At 51.1% G+C, this 19,112-nt stretch overlaps 1 protein-coding gene across 1 annotated transcript in view; it reads right to left on the bottom strand.

Moving 5' to 3' along the window:
* The window catches only part of PDIA5 (protein disulfide isomerase family A member 5), a 91,476-nt gene that overhangs the window by 50,179 nt on the left and 22,185 nt on the right, over positions 1-19,112 (bottom strand). Inside the window, exons 3-7 of the mRNA XM_059391078.1 lie at positions 17,602-17,689; positions 7,924-8,007; positions 7,563-7,608; positions 3,458-3,550; positions 69-129 (exon numbers count right to left, since the gene is read on the bottom strand). Coding sequence (XP_059247061.1) covers positions 69-129; positions 3,458-3,550; positions 7,563-7,608; positions 7,924-8,007; positions 17,602-17,689 — 372 coding nt within the window. The remainder of the gene's footprint in view (positions 1-68; positions 130-3,457; positions 3,551-7,562; positions 7,609-7,923; positions 8,008-17,601; positions 17,690-19,112) is intronic.

Below are 19,112 nucleotides of genomic sequence, written 5' to 3'. Positions count from 1 at the left end.
CAGTCCCCTGCCTCCCACCCCCAAGCTGTCCCTCCACAAGTCTGAAGGGGAGGAGAAAGATCACTCACAGGGAGCATAAAACATCATGAGGAGTGGCTTGTCTTCCTTTTTCAGGAGCCGTCTGAAGTCCTGAGGCACAAACAGAGAACACGGCAGGTCAGGCACGTCAGACACGAAAGAACACAATGGGGAATCAGCATCCGCTGGGTGGGGGAGCACCTCGGCCGGAGAGGGTGGATGGGCACTTCAGAAGCCCCACGGGCTGACCTGAGCTGAGGGACATGTAGTCAGAGCTACAGCCGGTCAGGAGCTGGAGGACTGCGACAATCTGTACCATGTCACCACATGTGACAGATGGGGAAACAGAGGCCCCATGGGGGCACACAGCTTTCCCAAGGCCACTTAGTGGGAGGAAGTAGTCAGCATCAGGCCAACAGCTTCACTTTTAGCTCTGCCTGAACCATTCAAAGACTGCAAGGAGCTAATCTTGTCCCACGTGGCTGAATGAGGCTGCCCCTTCATGGGATTTATGGAGTGGTTTGGTCTTGGGGGTGGTTGTGGTTGCTTACTCATAGCCCAGCTTGGCCAGATGGGGATCTAGCTGCTTATTAGGATAACACAGGGTTAACCCACACCCGCTAATCTCTTTCCCCAGCCCTGCTGCTGTCCTAGCGCCCAGGAGTCCACTTTGGGCACAGAAGCATACAGAGAAAGCGAGCCCCAAAGCCCCAGGAGGTTACAAGCTAAACAGATCATCTGTATTTGTAAAACCCTAAGAATAGCACCTGGCATGTTATTAGGCAATATATAACTATTTCTTAAATAAATACAATAAATGTACAAAGACAAACGGTCACAACAGTGCTAATGCAGAGACTTGGTGTAAAGCAGGGCTGGAGACCTTTCTTCCAATGAGAGTCAACGATGTTCCAGAAAAAGCAAATCTTTGAGGGACTGCAGAGAAGCGCAATGACAGAGCATATTTTGATTAAAATGATTTGCTTCTCTAACCAGTCTCCATAGAAGAAAATTAGAGGTTTTTCTCTTTTGAATAATAAAGAAAATAAAAGGAGATTACAAAATGCCGCTTTCTGGCAACAACAAGGCATTAGGTAAATAGATGAGGGTTCATCCCGCACAATGGAATACTAGTGCATCATTAAAAACGATGAAGAGGAATATTTAACGTCACAATAAGATATGCATGTTACATTAAGTTGGGGCGGGGAGCAAGTTACGAAGCAGCATATAAAATGCAACGACACTTTTGTGAGTAAAAATGTTTATGCATGCGTTATGTTGAAAGCCTGGAAGGCCAGAGAAAATACCAGCAGCGGGTATCTCTCAATGGGAAGGGAAAGGGTAACTTTTTTTCTTTTAAGCTTCCGCTGTATTTTCCAAATTTTCAACAATGCATATGTATTACTCATAATTTTTCAGTTAGATAAAAAACATTACAAAGATTTTGTAGGAATTCAAAACATTTTATAATAAATTCTGAAAATGTTCACTCTTATTTAAGTAACTAGAAATATGTAATTCTACTCACTGTAAGGAAGAATTACTAAGATCTTTGACCCTGACAATGGGTAGAAAATGCAAACGCTTTGAAAATGATCTTCTGAAATCCCTGGAGATAAAACCTCGTAAAGATCTGAGACAAAAAGGTTTTTCTGGGCCTGTAACAATGTGGTTTCATACCCTGGGCAGAAACAAATATTACATTACATTCAAAGATCCTTAACTGCCTTCAATGTGGAATAATAAGCTCACACATACGGATCGGCAATTCAAACCTGAATTTGGAACTTTTTGTTATTTTATGTGGGGACTCAATCAGGAGAAAGGCAGCTGTACCTTAGACTTCTAAAAGAGAGCAAACAGCACAAAGTGTAACAAGAGTATTGCCTATAGGTATGAAAAAAAATTTTCTGCTTAATATTTCTAGTTACAGAAGAACGATCTTTGGACTTTCAGGACATAAACATTTTAGGAGAAATATGAATATTAGGAGAATACAGACCGGTGCAGCCACTATGGAAAGAGTAGGGAGGTTCATCCAAAAATTAAAATAGAAATTCCATATGATCTAGTAATTCCACTACTGGGTATTTACCCAAAGAATATGAAAACACTAATTTGGTAAGATACATGCACCCCTATGTTTACTTCATTATATACAGTAGCCAAGATATGAAAGCAACCCAAGTGTCTGTCGACAGATGAATGGATAAAGAAGATGTGGTGTGTGTACACAATGGAATATTACTCCGCCATAAAGTCATAAAGAGATCTTACCATTTGCAACAACATGGATGGATCTAGAGAGTATAATGCTAAGTGTAATAAGCCAGTCAGAGAAAGACAAATACCATATATTTGTCACTTATATATCTTAAAAACAAACAAACAAACAAGCAAAACCAACCAACCAACCAGAAACAGACTGATAAATTCAGACAACAAATTGGTGGTCGCCAGAGGGGAAGGGAGTGGGGGGATGGGTGAACCAGGTGAAGGGGGTTAAGAGGTATAACTTCCAGTTATAGAAAAATAAGTGACAGGGAAGAAAACTACAGCATAGGGAATAGAGACAATAACACGAATAACTTTGTATTGTGACAGATGGCAACCACACTTTTCATGGTGAGCACTATGTAATATACAGAACTGTCAAATCATTGTCAATATATCTGAAACTAATACACCACTGTGTGTCAACAGTATTTCATATTTAAAAAAAAAAAAAAGGACATTCTCCTTCCATCTACAACACAGCACTGCCTGCCTCACTGTTAGAGTCCCTGTTAATACAACAAAGAAGCTCTTGCCCATCCTATATGAAGGTACCCATGGGTAAAGATGCACATTCAGGACAGGTGGGACAGGTTTAGAAAGAAGGAGGGTCACAGTTGTCTGAAGATTATCATTCAACCACCATTCCACCCCAACCCCCCATTCTAGCCAAACCCAGAATTGAAAGCTTAAAAGGATAATTTGTTCAAATTTATATTACTTAAAATTGTAGAGACCTGACCCAAGTCTCTGGAAATCCAACCCAAACCTCTGAGGTTATTCTTAAAGAAAAGGAAAAACAAAACAAAAAAAACCACGCTTTTAAAAACACACACGCACAAAGCCAAACCCAGCAACAACTGAGTTACATTAGGAAAGGACGTTTAAATGGATATTCCTATGAGGAAATCTAAACCCATTAAAATACATTAAATAAGGCGGTGAAGAAGGGAAGAAGCTCTCAGGCAGCAAGCCTGTGATCTCCTGTGGGTTCCATCAAGGAGCTGGGAAGGAGAACAAATATTAGGGGCCTGGCAGTCCAGCTATCTCGGAGGAAAGCACAACTCGTCCTCGAAGACTCCCCTTTCTCATTTCCTTGGGCATCGCTCCTAGGGAGCGCCTGGTTGGGGGAGGCTTCAAGAATTGATGGGGAATAAATTACCTTTTCACTGTCAATGTGGACAACATCTTTGGCTCCAGGATCTTCCTCCCACAGTGGGGGCCCTTTTGGATCCTTCAGAAAGGCCACTATAGACTGAGGAAAGGAACAGAAAAGGGAAAACTCATTTTAGCCAGGTAAAGAGGGAGGTGGGGAAATCAGGAACCTGCCCCATCTCCCTACCCGGAGACCCATGCACCTGTGGAAAGAGTCTACGTGTGGCATGTGGCCAAACACATGGGGGGCAGGGGTGCAATTCCATTGCCCACGGACATCCCTGCTGAGAGCCCTAAAAAACGCACCCCCACCACCTCCACCAAAATTTTTCAGCCATGTGACACCTGACTCTAGTCAGCTGATCCACACCTCTGTGCTTCTTCATACACAGAAATGAGATTTGAGACAATTCACTGGTTTACTAAAATCAGAGACACACTCATGCTTCGGCTAGGTTTCATCTCCAGGAAGCTCTCTGATCAATTTGACTAAAGGCCTCCAGTCCTGTCCAAGTGCTCCACATTCAGGCACCAAAACTGTCAGTTGTATCAGGAGGTAAGCACACCTACTTGTCACCTGCCCAACACTGTGTAATCTAAACTGGCTAGGGAGCAGGTTAAATCCTGCATCCTCTGTGGGGCTTAGGCAGGGTGCTCAACCCCAGGCCTGCCTGGTTGGTGCACTTCTCTTCCTGAAGACTACTGCCCCCTTCTAGATGCCCAGGATGAAGATCTGACAAAGACCTGCAGGTTGAAGGGCTTATTTAGCCTTTGTCATGTGGACAACTGCCTCAAATCTTACCCCACTCTGCGGAAGACACACATGGGACAGGAAATAGGGGCCACGTCCCTCCACTGCCCTCCAGCCTTGCCATACTTCACTGGTCCGGGACAGGAGTGGCATTTCCTTCCCTCAGACAGCCACTCTGGGAACCGGTGCTCAAAGTCTGTGAGAGCCAGGAATGAGTACCAGAAACCAGCCAACCTCCATCTCTCCATCCCCAGAGGGGAGCTGCTGGTCTCCGTGTCAACACAGAGCCTGCAGTGTCCCCAGTTTGATGCAAGATTTTGAGACTTTTTTCCACTTTGATCAAGTTCCAAAAAGCAGGTGACAAGTTGGGCGTGTCCACAAGTGTGGTGGGAAGGAGGTGGGCTTGGGCGAGAAAAGGAAACACCCTCTTAGCAAGGCGGTTCATTTGGCCCAGGCACTGGTCACAGACACAGGACCTCAGGGAGGCCGACTAGTTCTGGAAACTCCTATTTGGAAAGAGCTACCAAGGAACACTGGGAGACAGCTAAGATTTCGCAGAATTTCATTCAGGTAATGCTCCTTATTTGTCCAAATGGAGCTGTGAAACAACTCCTGGCAAGAAAAGAGGGGCCGTTTGCACCATGGCAAAGGCAGGTCTGTCCTTGCAAAAGCTTCGCCGCGACAAGACAAGCCAAAATGGAAATGGCGGGGCCTCCTGAAACCCATGCTCACCCACAGCTGCAGAGGCACCTGCCGCCCAGGCCATGTGAGAGAGATGCTTCTAGGCACCCACCTGTTTCAGAAACACCTAGGGCAGGGGTTCCCAACGCAGGGCATGTGGCAGCCTTCGGGAGCCAGTGAGACCTCAGACTCCCAAGAGAGCCCTCCTTTATACACTACTTTACTTAGCATTTCCATTTGCTCGCACGCCCACATTTTACATTTACTTTATGCGAACATACTGTTTCTAGGGAGAAGATCTATGCCTTCCAGTAGATTCTCAGTGGGATGAGGAACCCAAAATAGGTTAGGAACTCCTGCTCCCAGGGGGCTCCTGTCCACACGGCGAGATGAGCTGAGTTGGAGAGTGAGCCCTGGCTCCCATCCCCCCTATGCCAGCCCCAGCCCCGCCTCAGCGTCAGGGAGAGAAGACATGGGGACACCAAAGGGAAGGGGTCACCTCTGCTGATGTAGTAACTGAAATCCTCATACTTGCTTTTCAGGTGGAGATTACTCTTGTTTAACTGAAGATGACTAACCCCATTCAAAGGTTCTCTCTAAGTCCATCTGCTGACAACATCGGAAGTGGAGGTCTGCACCTGGAATGCCTCCCTCTCCCAGTCCTCTTGTTCTCTGTGCCCTGAATCCTGGGGAAATGGCCCCAGGACTCACACCTGGTTCTCAGAACATCTTGGTGTCTGAGAAAACACACAGCCACACAGCCTTGGGAGGTCATCAGAGGCTCATCTGAGTTTTGGCTTCCAGGCACCTCCGGGCCTCACTGCTTACACACAGTAAGGATTCTGCTGGACAGAATGCTGACCAGCAGAAGGCCACTTACACAGGAAGGTCCCCTCTTTCCCCTCCCTTGTCTGGCCTCTGGCTTCTGCAGGGGCCACTGCACAGTGCCGGCGGCCAGGTCCCTGCCGAACCATCCAGCAGGACAGTGACAGCAGCCAGAGCAGGGGCCTGCACAGGCCCCCAGCCGGGCTTGGACTCCTCTAGCTCTCTGCACATTGAGGCCCAGGAAACTCCCTGAGAGGAACACCAACCTGTGACCAAGGAGGGCTTTGGTCTTGACCACTCCTGCTGGATGAAGAGCAGAAGCCCTCAGGCAGTCATGGGAAACACTATGCCACTTCCTCTTAGCTCTGGAGAGCTCCAGGGGCTCTACCCCAGGCCCTGATAGCCCTGGGGTCTTTAGAGACCCTGGGACTAAGGATGCTTTCTCTCTACTGAAGACCCTGATCCTGTCCAACACTTAGACCTCTTCTCCAAGTGGAAGTCACAGAAAGGATGGAGAGTGAGCAGATGCCGCACACCTTGTCTTGGTAAAGGGGTGGACAAAGACCAGGCCTCAGCCTCCCCTACCTAGGCCAGCTCCAAGTGCTCAGGCTCCCTGCTCCTTCCCCACCCCCACAGCTCTGAGCAGCTGCTATCTCCTGCTCCACGACCCCAGGACAGCCAGCTCGGAGGGAGCCACGAAACATAAATTGGACACAGCCTCAGATATGAAAATGAAGAGCCCCCAGCACCCCTTCCATCCCTGCATGGCACTTCCCCACCTTGTTCCCGGGGAGCACATGTTCTCTCCCAGGGCTTTAGCTGACGTCTTAACAACACAGAATAAGAGTCTTAAGCAACCCTAGTTGGGAGAACTTTCTCTAAGTGTCTAAGTGGGTGTTAAGATAAGTAATCAGGGCGAGTCTGTAGAAGGTAAAATCTGTAGACTTAAAAAAGAAGGAAAGTTGGTAGGCAAACAGGAAGTGACCGGGGAGCTGAGGATGAATGGCAGAGGAGAGGGGTCCTGGCGGCTGCACAGACAGACGGATGGACAAGAAAGAATGGAAGGAGATGGAGAGAGACAGAGAGAGAGGAGCATGGGGTTCAAGCCAGTGAGATAAGCAGGAGAGTCTGAAAAAGTAAGTTCTGCCTGTGTTGGGAAGAGAGGAAATACATGGCCTCAGGTATTTCTGGGGCAGGGGGATTCCACCTGGACCAGACACAGAAGGGGACAGGCTTGATGGAGAGGATGGGTATGCTGGAGGAGGAGAATCCAAGGGCAACAGAAGGTCTTGGGGTCTTGGGGTGACAGCACCTGCGGGTCACAGCCCCTCCACACTTATTTTCATTGATGGTTTTCTCCACTGACTTTCCAACTGGCTCTGTAGCAGGAAGCAACTCGGTGACATGGGGATGTCATCTGAACCGAGCTGCAACCGCTGATGGGGCCTACCTGCCTATGTCCCACCCCCTGTGCTCACCTGGGCACAGGGAGTCCCCTCCCCCCCCCCAAGCCTCTGGAGAGCCAGCACGGACATTGCCGTGGAGACGAGGCGAGGTTCACACCACAGCAAAGGGAGACCCAGGCCTCTGGAGGAGAGAGGCAGATGGTGGCTTGCCTCCTGCGATGACTGCTGATAGATTTGCACACTTATCTACGAGGCCAGTCTCCCTTGTGTTAACAGTTACAAACTTCTCCAGATATTCTGCTGACATGTGCTCCAGAGATAAGAATCCCTCAGGTCATTTGGAAGAGCTATCTGTGCAATCTGCCCTTCCTTCTCTCAGAGGGAACCTGCCAGGCCTTTGGCATCTGTTCAGACGCTATCTCTGCTGAGAATGAGGGAAGTAAATTTACCTTAAATGTCACAGCTCGGTTATATTCAGTATGAAATGCACCATCCCTGTCAAATGAGGAGAAAAAGGTGTTAACTTTAAGAATGGTTGTGAAGATACATACCTTTGGTTTCCTGCAGCATCTCAGTAACATTCAGCTATTGAACACGGTTCAAGATTTAAAGAAAGAAAAGAAAGAAAGAAAGAAAGAAAGAAAGAAAGAAAGAAAGAAAGAAAGAAAGAAGAAAGAATGAACTGTAAACACAGGGAAAAAATATCATTCTGAAATAAAATTAACCTAACTAAAAACCACCATTCCCTGAGAATACCAATGAAAGCTTTCAGCACTTACTTGGAAATTGGAAATGCCCACAGGTACTTACTGGTAATGGAATAATTCAACCTTTTTGTCCTTTGGGCTCAGGTCAACTTTCATCTTCTTGCACAATTTTCTACTCTCGGCATCACTGAAAGACACAAATGTCGGAAGCCATTTGTTACTGAAGGTCCTCACAAAGGTGTTGTCAGAGTAAAATTTGCTGTTGGTCTAAGAAAAGCCTGGTACCTTAGAATTCTCAACAGCAGGTAAGGCCCTGATGGCAGATGCATATTCCAAGGACTGGAAAAGGAGGGTAGCCAACGGGAGAGAGGCTCAATCAGGAAAGAGACAAGCAGATGTGGAGAGTGTCTCCCTACATGTGAGGGGATAGCGTGGACAGCTCTCGACAAAGCCAGGGCCCAGCAGCACAGAGGGTGGGCAGCCCATTCTAAGAAGAAAACAAACTATGGTATACATATGTGGTCCCCATCTCGGTTGCTCATCAGAATCATCTGGGGAAGTTTAAAAAAAAGACGGATTAGCCCAGCCCTCCCCAGATCATTACTTCAGACTCTCTGCCTCAGGGCCACGCCAGTTTTTGTTTTTAAAGCACCAATGTGTGCCATATGCCACCTGCTAGACACCATCTGACCAGGGTAAGAGGAAGACGTTCTACAATGCTGACGAAGATATGAAATTGGACCAGGTTTGACCAAAGCCACCGGGAGAGAGGAGCGAGCTTCTGCCAAGTGCAGCATCTGCAGTATCTACACTCTAGCAATTCTCCTACGAAACATCGATGGCATCCGTCCCATGCCATCAGTCCCCTGCCATTGATGGCTTACAGAGTGCTCATGCCTGATCTCACCTGACCTGGCTTTCTTCCTGGAAGATCAATGGATTTCAAAATGGGGTCCCTGGACCAGCAGCATCAGCACCGCCCAGGAATCTGTTAGAAATGCAAATTCTTAGCCCCATCCCAAACCTACTGAATCAAAACTCTGTGGGGACTTGAGCGAGTGTGTTTTAAAGAGCCTGCAAGGTGATTCTGATGTAGGCCCCTGTCCTGTTTGGGCTCTTCCTCCTCTCCCCAATCTCTCCAAGGTCTGGTGTCCCCTGTGGCCTCCACCAGCTGCTCAGCCGCCTCATCTGACTCAGGGCTTTCCCCATAACCTCACCATACTCAGCCAAGTCTGCCCAGCCAGAGGCAGCCAGCTGCCCCACCCCCGCAGGGCCATCTCCCCAGATCAGCATCGGCTCGGCAAGGGTATGTCAGCCACAGGTCTCCACTGGTTCCCCTTGGCTACACTGCATGAACCACTCTGTTCTGCCGGGAGTGACAGCCACTTGAGAGAAGTCCCTTCATCTCCCACCTGTGCATACATCCCACCATCTTCTACAGCCACTGGCTCCACAGAACTGTGTGCTGGCCTCAGAACAGGCAGATTAAACCATTCAGCTCAGCTCTAAAAGCAACTCCCATCAATGGACAAGTGACATTGTGGCATCTCATTTTCAGTGTGAATAAGCACTATGCAATTCAAGAAGCCTGTCTGACTGGAGAGATGTGTGGGGATGAGAGAGGGGACCACTCTCCCGGCCCGAGCCTAACTCAGGCCCAGGCTTTTCCCTCCCTATCTAGTCTTACCTGGGGCAGGCACCCCTGCAGCCACTGTGGCTTCCAGCCCCAGGCCTGGCAAACAGCGGGGACTCAAACGAAATGCATGATGAACTCCAGAATGAAAGGCTAATTCACATGACAGTGGTTGCTCCCCCAAGGAGGCAAGGACACTCAGAGACAGGGAATCCCCAGAGAAGGAATCAGCAGGGGCAGGGAGGAGATGCAGATAGGCCAGGATGCAGCAGAAGGCATGGGGAAGGGCAGCCCCCGGAATCCAGGAGCTAGAAAGCCATACCCAGAAGCCCTGTGGGGATGCCATACACACCTCCACTGACAGGAGCCATTACAGCCTGGGCATGTGCTGGCTGCAGAGGCTCTGTAGTGAAGTCAGGCTGAAGGGGTGGGGAGGTCTGTTTCCAGACGACTGCATGTAAGGTGCCCTTTCCCTGCCTGAGCTCACTCCCCACAAGAGAGGACTCCACTCTGGGTGTTTACAACCATTCACGTGGCCCTTGCCTGGTCCAGCTTTGTTCTGCTGCACTCAATTGTTCTCCTGGGTGACCACCTGCCATTTACCCAACCACAACAAGAAACAGCGGCCAGGTCAGGAAGGGATCTTGAGCGCTCAGGCCTCCCTCAGCCCCATCCCGGCACCCAGCAGGGGCAACCAACCAGCTTGCTTCCACTGCCACACCTGAGGGGGTCGCTCAGACTGCACAAGGCAGCCAATGGAGGGGTGATGTGCCACCCCACGCTGGCTCTCCTCCAGGAGCCCAGCTGGCACCCTCTTCGATGTGACTTTCACAAAGCAGAGTTTAGGTGGAACAGGGCTCAGAGTCATTCGAACCCCAATCCCTGCCTTGATCTGCCAGAACCTGCTCCAAAGAAAAGTCTGGCTGCCACAGCTCTAGGTCCTTGGTGAGCTCAGGACAGGCTCAGGGGCTGATGCTCCAATGCAACCTGCTGGGCTGAGTGGAGCCAGGAGGGTACAGAGGGTCCCCCGCCGGTTCCTCAGCATGGACCCCCAAGCTGCAGCCCCCGCCCCGGTAAAGCAAGTCACAGCTGCCTCTGCCACAGGATTCCTTGTTGCAGACTCCGTGCAATGCGCTTCCCTCTGGGTTGTGATACTCCCCAAGGATCTCCTCCTCTTCCCTGCTCCCTACACTCACAAACGCACATACACAACTGTGAATGCATACGTGCTCAGAGTGGACTGTGGGGAGGTGGCCTCCTGGCCTGTCCGAGCACCTCTGGCCCAGACCCCAGAGCCTCAGCCGAGCACCTTCCTCAGGCCCGCATGCCCTTCCCTATGGTCTTCTGTCTACAGCAGTGTGGCTCCACATCTGACCGTGTCCACTGTCACCCCTGTCTGCTCCGGGAAGGCGAGGGCTTTGCTTGGCTCAGAGACAACTCTGCAGCTGGCCCATAGCGGGCACTCTCCGAAGCCTGAGTGAGCAAGGGAGTGAACGAGGGTGTCTTGTCACTCCTGGGGTAAGGCTCTACACTTCTGGCTCTCTGGGCTCGTCTCCTTAGCGCCAGGAATCCTGCCAGGTGACAATTCCTCATAGTACTTCCTCCGACTGGCGCCCCGTCCTCCTGTTTCTCAGAGTCCGTGTGTATGCGTGTGCGCACACATGCACATGCTAATCATTCAGTACACACAATAAACGTCTTCAAGAGTTCAAGAAAGGCAGAGAAATTACCCAAGCTCAGGACCTTAAAAGGATCTGAGCTGATAGATGAAGCACAACTTATTGATTTATTGGCTAGCTCCCTTTCTGCTTCCCTCCCCCAGCCAGTGAGTGAGGCTCTGGGGGAAAAAACGCAGGGAGACAAAGGCAGCAATCAGGGAAATGAGAGACTTTGTTGGGATAAGGAGGGAGGGAAACCTAGCATGGATCAGAGAGCGGACTGCTGTGCAAAGGCCCTCACCTGCCATTCCCCACAGTCCTGCAAGAACAGACTGTCAGCAGGTCTGTCTGCCAGGGAGGCTGGAGCCCTGCCTCCCTCTGCTGTTTACTCACCCAGACCCGCTGTGTCCTGTCCCACCCCACCCCCCTTGGCCCTCCTCTCCACAGAATGTGAGGGAAAGATTCCAGAGGCTGCCAGGCCAGAGGGACAAAGACACACACACATGTATTTGTAGGTGTTGTGGGCTGGCGGGCTAGGAGCCCGGTGTGGCCCCCATGGGGCATGCTGCCGTGTTTACTAGATCTTCCTGTGGGGCACGGTTGTCCAAGAGGCTGGCCACTCTTGCTCCAGGGAATCAGACCCAGGAATGTAAGGTTGGGGGAGGCAGCAGAAAGGAAGAGAAGAAACAAGGTGCTGGAAGCTCAGAGAAGGGAGGCATGCCCTTCCCAAATCACAGCCTATGGAACCACGCCCTCCCTGGAGGAAGGTCTAGCTACCGGTGGGAGGGACTGACAGCTTCTAGATCCCGCCCAGCCATCAGCCAGCCTGTGACCTCTGGTGGGGCCTGTGGTGTCCCGAGCTGCAAAATGTTGGAGCTGCCCACACAAGGCAAATAGAGCTCTTAATTCCTCTGTAGGATCCAATACTACTAACACATAAAGTGGGCTCCCTGTATCCTGACAGGTGCATCAGGAGCCAGACCCCAGGACAGAAGGTAGAGACTCAGAGAAAGCTGAACCTCAGGCTTCTCCCTCCAGCCCCTCAACCGTGTCCTGGCTCAACAAGTCGGCATTCTTAGAGCCACATGGGCAGGATGTGGAACACGCTGTCCCAGCCATGGCGTGCCCGCTGGCTAACCCAGACTTTCCAGGTTCTATAGCCCCCTCAAAGCAGAATAAACCTCTTTCTGCCGGGTCCAACATGGGGGATTCTGAGCAGATGGACCTGGGACTTCCTACAGGAAATGTAAGAAGGGTCTCACGCCCAAGACATGAAGAAAATGGGAGAGGACTAGGAGTGAGTGAGCAAGAAAACGCTGTCAGAGTGACCGCTAGGTGCCACGTACCCAGGACAACCTGAAAGAACGCTGCTGGAGGGCTTGCGGAAGGAGACAGAACAGCCTGGAAGGGCTGGATCTTAAACCTGGACCAGCCTTGGTGGTCACATAGCACCTTCTGATGAGGGACTTGCAAAAACAGGGATCATCCCAGGTTGGCCGTTCTGTATGGCACCTACCTCCAGACGGCACAGGGTGTAAGAAGATCTCCACAGTCCTCTCCTCCCCCTCACCACCCCCCACCAGCCCAGAGATTCTCAGGCTGTGCTCCTCAGCAGGGAGCATGGCCCCCCTCTCCACTAGCATGGGGCGATGTGCCGGAAGGCATCTGAAGCCACAACATAAACACAGCACTTCTCCTGGGAGTCCCCTTTATCCCCTGTTAAGTAGTGTTAAACATGCTTACATATGAAGAAGCAAAAGCTAAATGCAAAGAATTTTTAGAAGAAAACAGAAGACTTCAAAATATGTGATCCCTGCCCTGGAAGACCCCACGGCTTGGATCTGGGAAGCCAGCACCACTCAGGGGGAAGGAGAGCAGATGGGAGAAAGAGAGCAGGGAAGACGGAAACTGCAGCTAGGTAATGGCCTTACACCCTCAGGAAGAGCCGAGAAGTGAGCTCCAGATAGATGCGCAGTCTCGGCCCAGTGAGAATCAGCCTGAGGAATTAGCATACCAGGCTCAGCTCCCTCCTCCTGGCTCCAGCTCAGCTGCCCCCGACAGCAGCTCTCCGCGCCAAGGCCGAGCGCGATGCCAGGCTGCGGGGCACGAGGGGAATACCAACGCCCTCACACACAACCCACTTCACAGCCGGACAACCGTCGCCAGCCAACCCGAGCGTGGCTGCTGAGCTCTGAGCCAGGAGGTGGACTGAGGGGAAGGGAGAGCTGACAAATCCCTGGACAGAAGCCAGACACCCCACAGACACCTCACAGCGACAAGCTTACAGGGTCTGGAACCTGGAAGAAAACCGAAAGAGGGGCACGTGTGACTGCAGCCACACGTGCAAGGGTAGGGAGGGAAGAGCCTGAAAATCAAGAAAAAGGGAGAAAGAAACACCCAGAGAGAAAACAGAGGAGAAGAAAGACCAAAAACCTAGGGGAGGCAGGGACCCAGAGATGGGGAAGAGGCGGTAGAAACTAGCAAGGAAAAGGGAACAAAGCAAGAGAGAGGCCAGCAGCTCCAAGGGAAGGACAGGAGAAACATAGGAGAAGACACCCAGAATGGGGGGAGACACAGAGGAAGACACCCCCCCTCCCCAAGACTGCCACATATTCACGTGCATACACACACAACAAACCTGGCAGTTTCCAGGATTTTCTGAGCCATGCTATTCAGGGATGAGAGCAAACCGGAAAGCCGAACTCCACAGTCCACACAAGATTATCCTGAAGCCCAGAGAGGGGCAGCGACTTGCCAAAGGTCCCACAGCTATTAGCTGTCCATCTAGACTCAAGGCCAGGTCCCATAACCTACAGTCCTATACGTCCCACTGTACCCCAAACTTTTTAAAGGTCAGAGCAAAACAGCCTGTGCACTGGGGCTGACTCTCATGCTCAGAACTTTCTTCAGGGGCATCCTCTCAACACCCAAGGGACCCTCCTCCAAGAAAGCCGTTGAAGAAGGCACGCATGGTTTCTCCCCTCGGCTTCTTCCGGGAATGCTCAAAACAATCCTGCCCAGATGAAAAGTAACAGGAAAAATGGGATCTCACACTTAAATTACATTCTAGAAAGAATCTGCATTTACGGGCTCCTCACCACGGACCTGGAAAGGCAGCAGCATATATACTATTGTTGCACTTACAGATGAGGAAACAGATTTGTCCAAGGTCATAGGGCTCATAAGTAGCAGAGCTGACCCTTCTACCCAGGCCTCTGCCATTATTCCGCACACATTCAAAGACACTTCACGCCATAGCACTGCCTTCTCTTGCCCTAGGAGGCCTTCTATCCCCATCACCTGCCCTCAGAGGGAGAAAAGCAGAGTGGGCTCTTCACTCAAGACCTTCCTGTCACCCCCTTCCAAGCCCTGGCATCCTCAGTCTAGCCTCCCCCTCTGCTGGCAAGCCATAAGGCACAGTTGGAAAGGAGGAGAGAAGGGGAACCTCAGGAGGGCCCATGCGAGGGGAGGCATGCTCGGGCTGACCACCTGCCATTTAGTAGCTGCTAGGATGAAAAGTGAGCAGACGTTGGCTCCATTCCCCCTGCACACTCCACTGCAGATAATAAGAGGAAGTCCTCCCGCGAGCGCTTCTGCCCATCTCTGATCCTCTCATACAGACTCAAAAACACACACTGAACACATTTAGGACACAATGAGAGCTGTCATCACCGGGCCCTCGGGTCAACGTGGCGGGTTCCCATAATGGTTTATAGGGCATGTTGAGAAGTCTATGACCTGGAGCAGCCGAGCAGGAGGGCAGAACCAGCTCACGCCCCTGGGGAACTCCCTGTGTCATGGCTGTCCCTGAGAACTGCCACCCCCAATGGCCTGCATGGACTAGAGCCCTGGGTTCTGTCTCTTGGGCTGCTCTAAGAAGATCTCACTGCACCCTGCCTCTGACTTCAGATTTGGACCCAGATCCTCCTCCTCCTGCTTCCAACACAACCTATTAGAGCTCCATAACCCATCTACTTATCTCAGCTATTTTAAGAGCCATCTAACATTTCAGTTCATACTTCCTCTTGGAGGGATGAACTGAGTGGCAACTATGTGGCACAGTGTGTCCTTCTGTCTTAAGGTCACCCCTTTAAGCTCTAAGGTGTCCCCCTAGATTTTCATCTTAGCACATAAGAAGTCACAGGGTTATTTCTCCCACTGGTACTCTTATTGACTCCAGATGTCGTGTCTCCAAGCAAGCACTGGATTCTGATGTTCTAACCTGGTCCCCTTTAGTCCTGCCCCTGCAGCGAGCAGGCAGACTGCTGCCTCCTCGCCCAGCTGCAGAGGGCCCCAGGCCATTCTCGGGGCCCATACCACAGGGAGCTGCCTGCAGGGAAAGCCGGGGCACTTTTAAAGACCGGGTACTCAAAGGTCTTTGCCCCAAACTGTAACTCTGCTTTCACCGTGAAGCTTTTCTCAACCTTTCCAGGCAGAATAAAGGGATACCCCTCACACCCAGAGCCTCTGCTGACTGCACTTCTCACAAGAATTATAATCACTGGGTTCAGTGTCTGCTTCCGCCTCACACGCTGAGGACACTATTATCTATCTGTGTACCTTAAGGCATAAAGGAAGTGCTTAGGAATGTTCCAGGAGAAGGCAGCAACTACATCAAAGCTCTCCTTCCCATTTCTGCCACCTGCAAGACTATGAACTCTCTGGGATAGGCTCTCCTGGTTGGCAGGCCAGTGTCATCTCCAGATACAGAGACTCCACAGTGCCCTGTCCCCTCAAAGAGGCTCTGTCGCTTTGCCAGTCACACAGTGCACTCCTGGGAGAATGCAGGAGACTCAGACACACCTAGGACACAAGAACACTCTTGCACCAACTATGAATTAGAATTAACCAGTGGCCAAGATCTCCCCAAATGTCTGGTGAGCAGTCTCTTCCACTAAAACAACGTTTGAGTAAATCAGGAGGGGTGAGGCTGGAGACAGGAGCGTGCACGCACACAGATACCCCTACGGCAAACAGCACTCAGCTAAGACTTCTCCTCCGGGTCTCATCCAGTGCTTTGTCAGAATAAAATCCCCCTTCAATTTTCACCAATCATGCGGAAGACAAACTTGAGGCCATCAGCTTAGAAATCAGTGTGTCCCAGAAGTTCATGCCCAAAACAGCCGTTTCGAGTTCCAAATGGAGTGGGAGAAGACTGGACTGGAGCGAAGTCTGCAAAGCCCAGTTAACCCATGGTTCGTAGCTGGGCTGTGGCCCGGGCAAGAACAGCTACAAGAAAGGTTAGGAAAGGTTAGGATGGCCTTTGCAGGCCATCCAGGAAAAGAACTGCCTCTTTTCCCAGCAGAGCCCCGCCTCTTCCTCATACTAACAACAGTGCAATATCCTCCTTTCCCTCCTCTTCCCAAGCCCATACCCCTGAGGGACCCGAAGTCCAGGTGACATGTGGCTAGACACAGGGGCTCTGGAAACACCTCCCATCCTCAGTCAGAAGCAGATGTCCGCTGGCATCCACCAAGGGCAACACAGAGCCTTGCATACAGTAGGTGCTCCAAACATACAAAGGACAAACCTGCTCCCGGTTAGTTTTCCCTACGTTCATTCACTCTCTATGTGCCTTTTCTGTACTTAGGCCAATCTATACCAAATTGGGAGCTAATTATATAACGAGGGGGTGTGTGTATGTGCACACACACACACACACACACACACACAAAGCACAGACAGATGTGGAAATTATTCCTGATGATTGAAAGGAAAGGGAAGCTGAGCACACCCTAGACTCAAACTCCCACACTCGGAAGAATCCGAGGAATTCCATCAAGAAAATTCCATCAAGAAACCCCAGACTCCTACCTGTGGGCTGGTGTCTGATCCTGCCACCTTAACACTGACAAGAAAGTCTCTGGGTAGAGGGAGGTCAGGAAGGAGGAAAAGGAGGAGGAGGAACGGGCAGTGCTGGCACGGGGACAGATAGGGGTGGGCAGGGAGACATGGGTCAGAAGAGAGCACTGGAAGGACAAAGCCACCTATCCGGGCCTGATCTAATGGAGCTACCTCAGAAGGCAAGGCAGCCGTCCCTCAGACCAGCTGATTCCACCACTTTCATGCTGTGGGCATCGGAGAGCTCTATGAATGACCTGGGCTGGGGGTAAAGCCCCTGGTTCTTGCCACAGACCCCTTCTAGGCAAGCCTGCCGGGTGACCCTGAAAATAACGTTGCTCTCAGGAAATCAAGTCCCCCTCTCCCACCCACTGGGAAGAAAAAAATCATGTCATACGTGGCACTATGCAAAAAGGGAAGAAGAGTGGTGGGGCTGGAAAGAAAAGGTGGGAAGCCAGAACTGCCCCTTCTCCAGAAAACAGGTGACCCTGCGGTAAGGTGAGAAAGGCTTTCCTACCCCAGTCTCTCCATCACATCCTCTCTCCCAGAGCCTTCATCAGGAACCATTCCCTACCCCACCCAAAGGTGGGGTAAAATCCCCAAGGAGGCCCTGCCCTTCAGCCCCCGTGCCCCATGTCCCCGGACATACCCACAGTCTACCCAGCAGATGGTGCCTTGTCCTTTCACTGCCTGGGCCGCAGTGGATAATAACCTGAGATGACTTTCAGCTGCAGCCTCTGTAAAAAAACAAAAAAAAATTAAACATTTGTGCCCGAGCACACCAGCCATCTTCCCTCAGGAGCAAGGAAGGATGGAGACCTGTCCCAGGGAGGAGGTCTAGAGCACCGGTTACAACACTGACCCTGGGATTAATAGTTCGGTGAGAATTCTTCTCAGAAACCCCTGCTTCCGCCAGCCTCCGGAGCCCTCCTCAAGACACAGAGCCCCCAGCTCACCCCTCCTTTCCACCACACCTCACACCCCATTCTTCTAAGAATCTCTCAGCCAGATGCTCAACTCTCAGTAGAATCTCTGACTCATTACTCTTCTGGGACAAACTGTGAAAATCCTGTAACCAAACGATTACAACTCTATAACTAACACTGGGAACAAGTCTGCCCATTCCACACTCCTCTGTCCTGAAGCCCATGCTGGGAGCTCACAAGAGCAAGGATCAGACTCTTCCTTTACTTGTGCGTCACATCCTCGCCTCAACAGGGGCTCAGGACAGCCTGGTGGTTAAAGGAGGTTTATATGTGACACTAGTCTCTGATGGACCAATGTCAAGTAGATCCGGGTCACAATTCACAGTCCATTTCCCCAGCAGTGACAATAGGGCCATCCCTGGCAGTACCTGGAGGGTCACCTGCAAAAACAGGCACTATGCCTTGGGGACAGGGTGGAGTGAGCATGAGAAAGTAAGTTTGTCACTGGGCCTCTGGGCCAAGTGTCGCAGGCATCTGGGCAAAGCCCTGGAACCTATGGTGGGAGGGCAGGTGCTTGGGGACAGAGCCTCACAGCCAGGATTCCAACATGGCCAGCTTGTGAGGGTCTGTGGCCGGCGCCTCGCCTTTCCCCATCACACCTGGGAGCTCACTTGAAGGGCTACCGTGCAGACATCAGGAGCGAGAACAGGTCCGCTGTCCCGCCCTACCACCCCAAACCATAAGATACATTCCAAAGCCGAGCAGAAAAGATGTCTGAATTATTTGCTTCCACAGATTCCCTTTTCTAGCAGGCATAATGGTAGCTGTTTGTGAATACAAAGCACGCTGAGTCTTTCACAGAAGTGAACAAAAAGGATCTTTCTAGAGAACTGCATGAAGCCACCCGAAGGAGGCACTCCTGGGAACCCCCACAAACCCAACCGGAGGAGGGGGTGCAGCAGAGGGGGGAAAGCCATCGCCCCAACACGCACCGGGGCTCAGATGGGGCTCCCTGGGGCAGCAGGGGAGCTCAACTTGAGCTATATGAAGCACCCCTCTCTGAACCACATCTTTCAGCCGGGGAAAGGAAGATGCTGCTTGAGAGGAGAGAAGTGGAGAAAATCCAGTTACTGCACTGCTCCACAGCCCACTGTGCTCGTCACAGCTCAGGCAGCCCGGGTAAGGGGGCAGGAAGGTAAAATTTTCACATGGGTCCTACTGCCCGGCAGTCCAA

Source organism: Mustela nigripes, chromosome 2 (assembly GCF_022355385.1).
Source record: "Mustela nigripes isolate SB6536 chromosome 2, MUSNIG.SB6536, whole genome shotgun sequence".
NCBI classification, from domain to species: domain Eukaryota; kingdom Metazoa; phylum Chordata; class Mammalia; order Carnivora; family Mustelidae; genus Mustela; species Mustela nigripes.
Note: the sequence above shows the minus strand (reverse complement) of the source record. Positions and strands in the feature narration are given on the sequence as shown.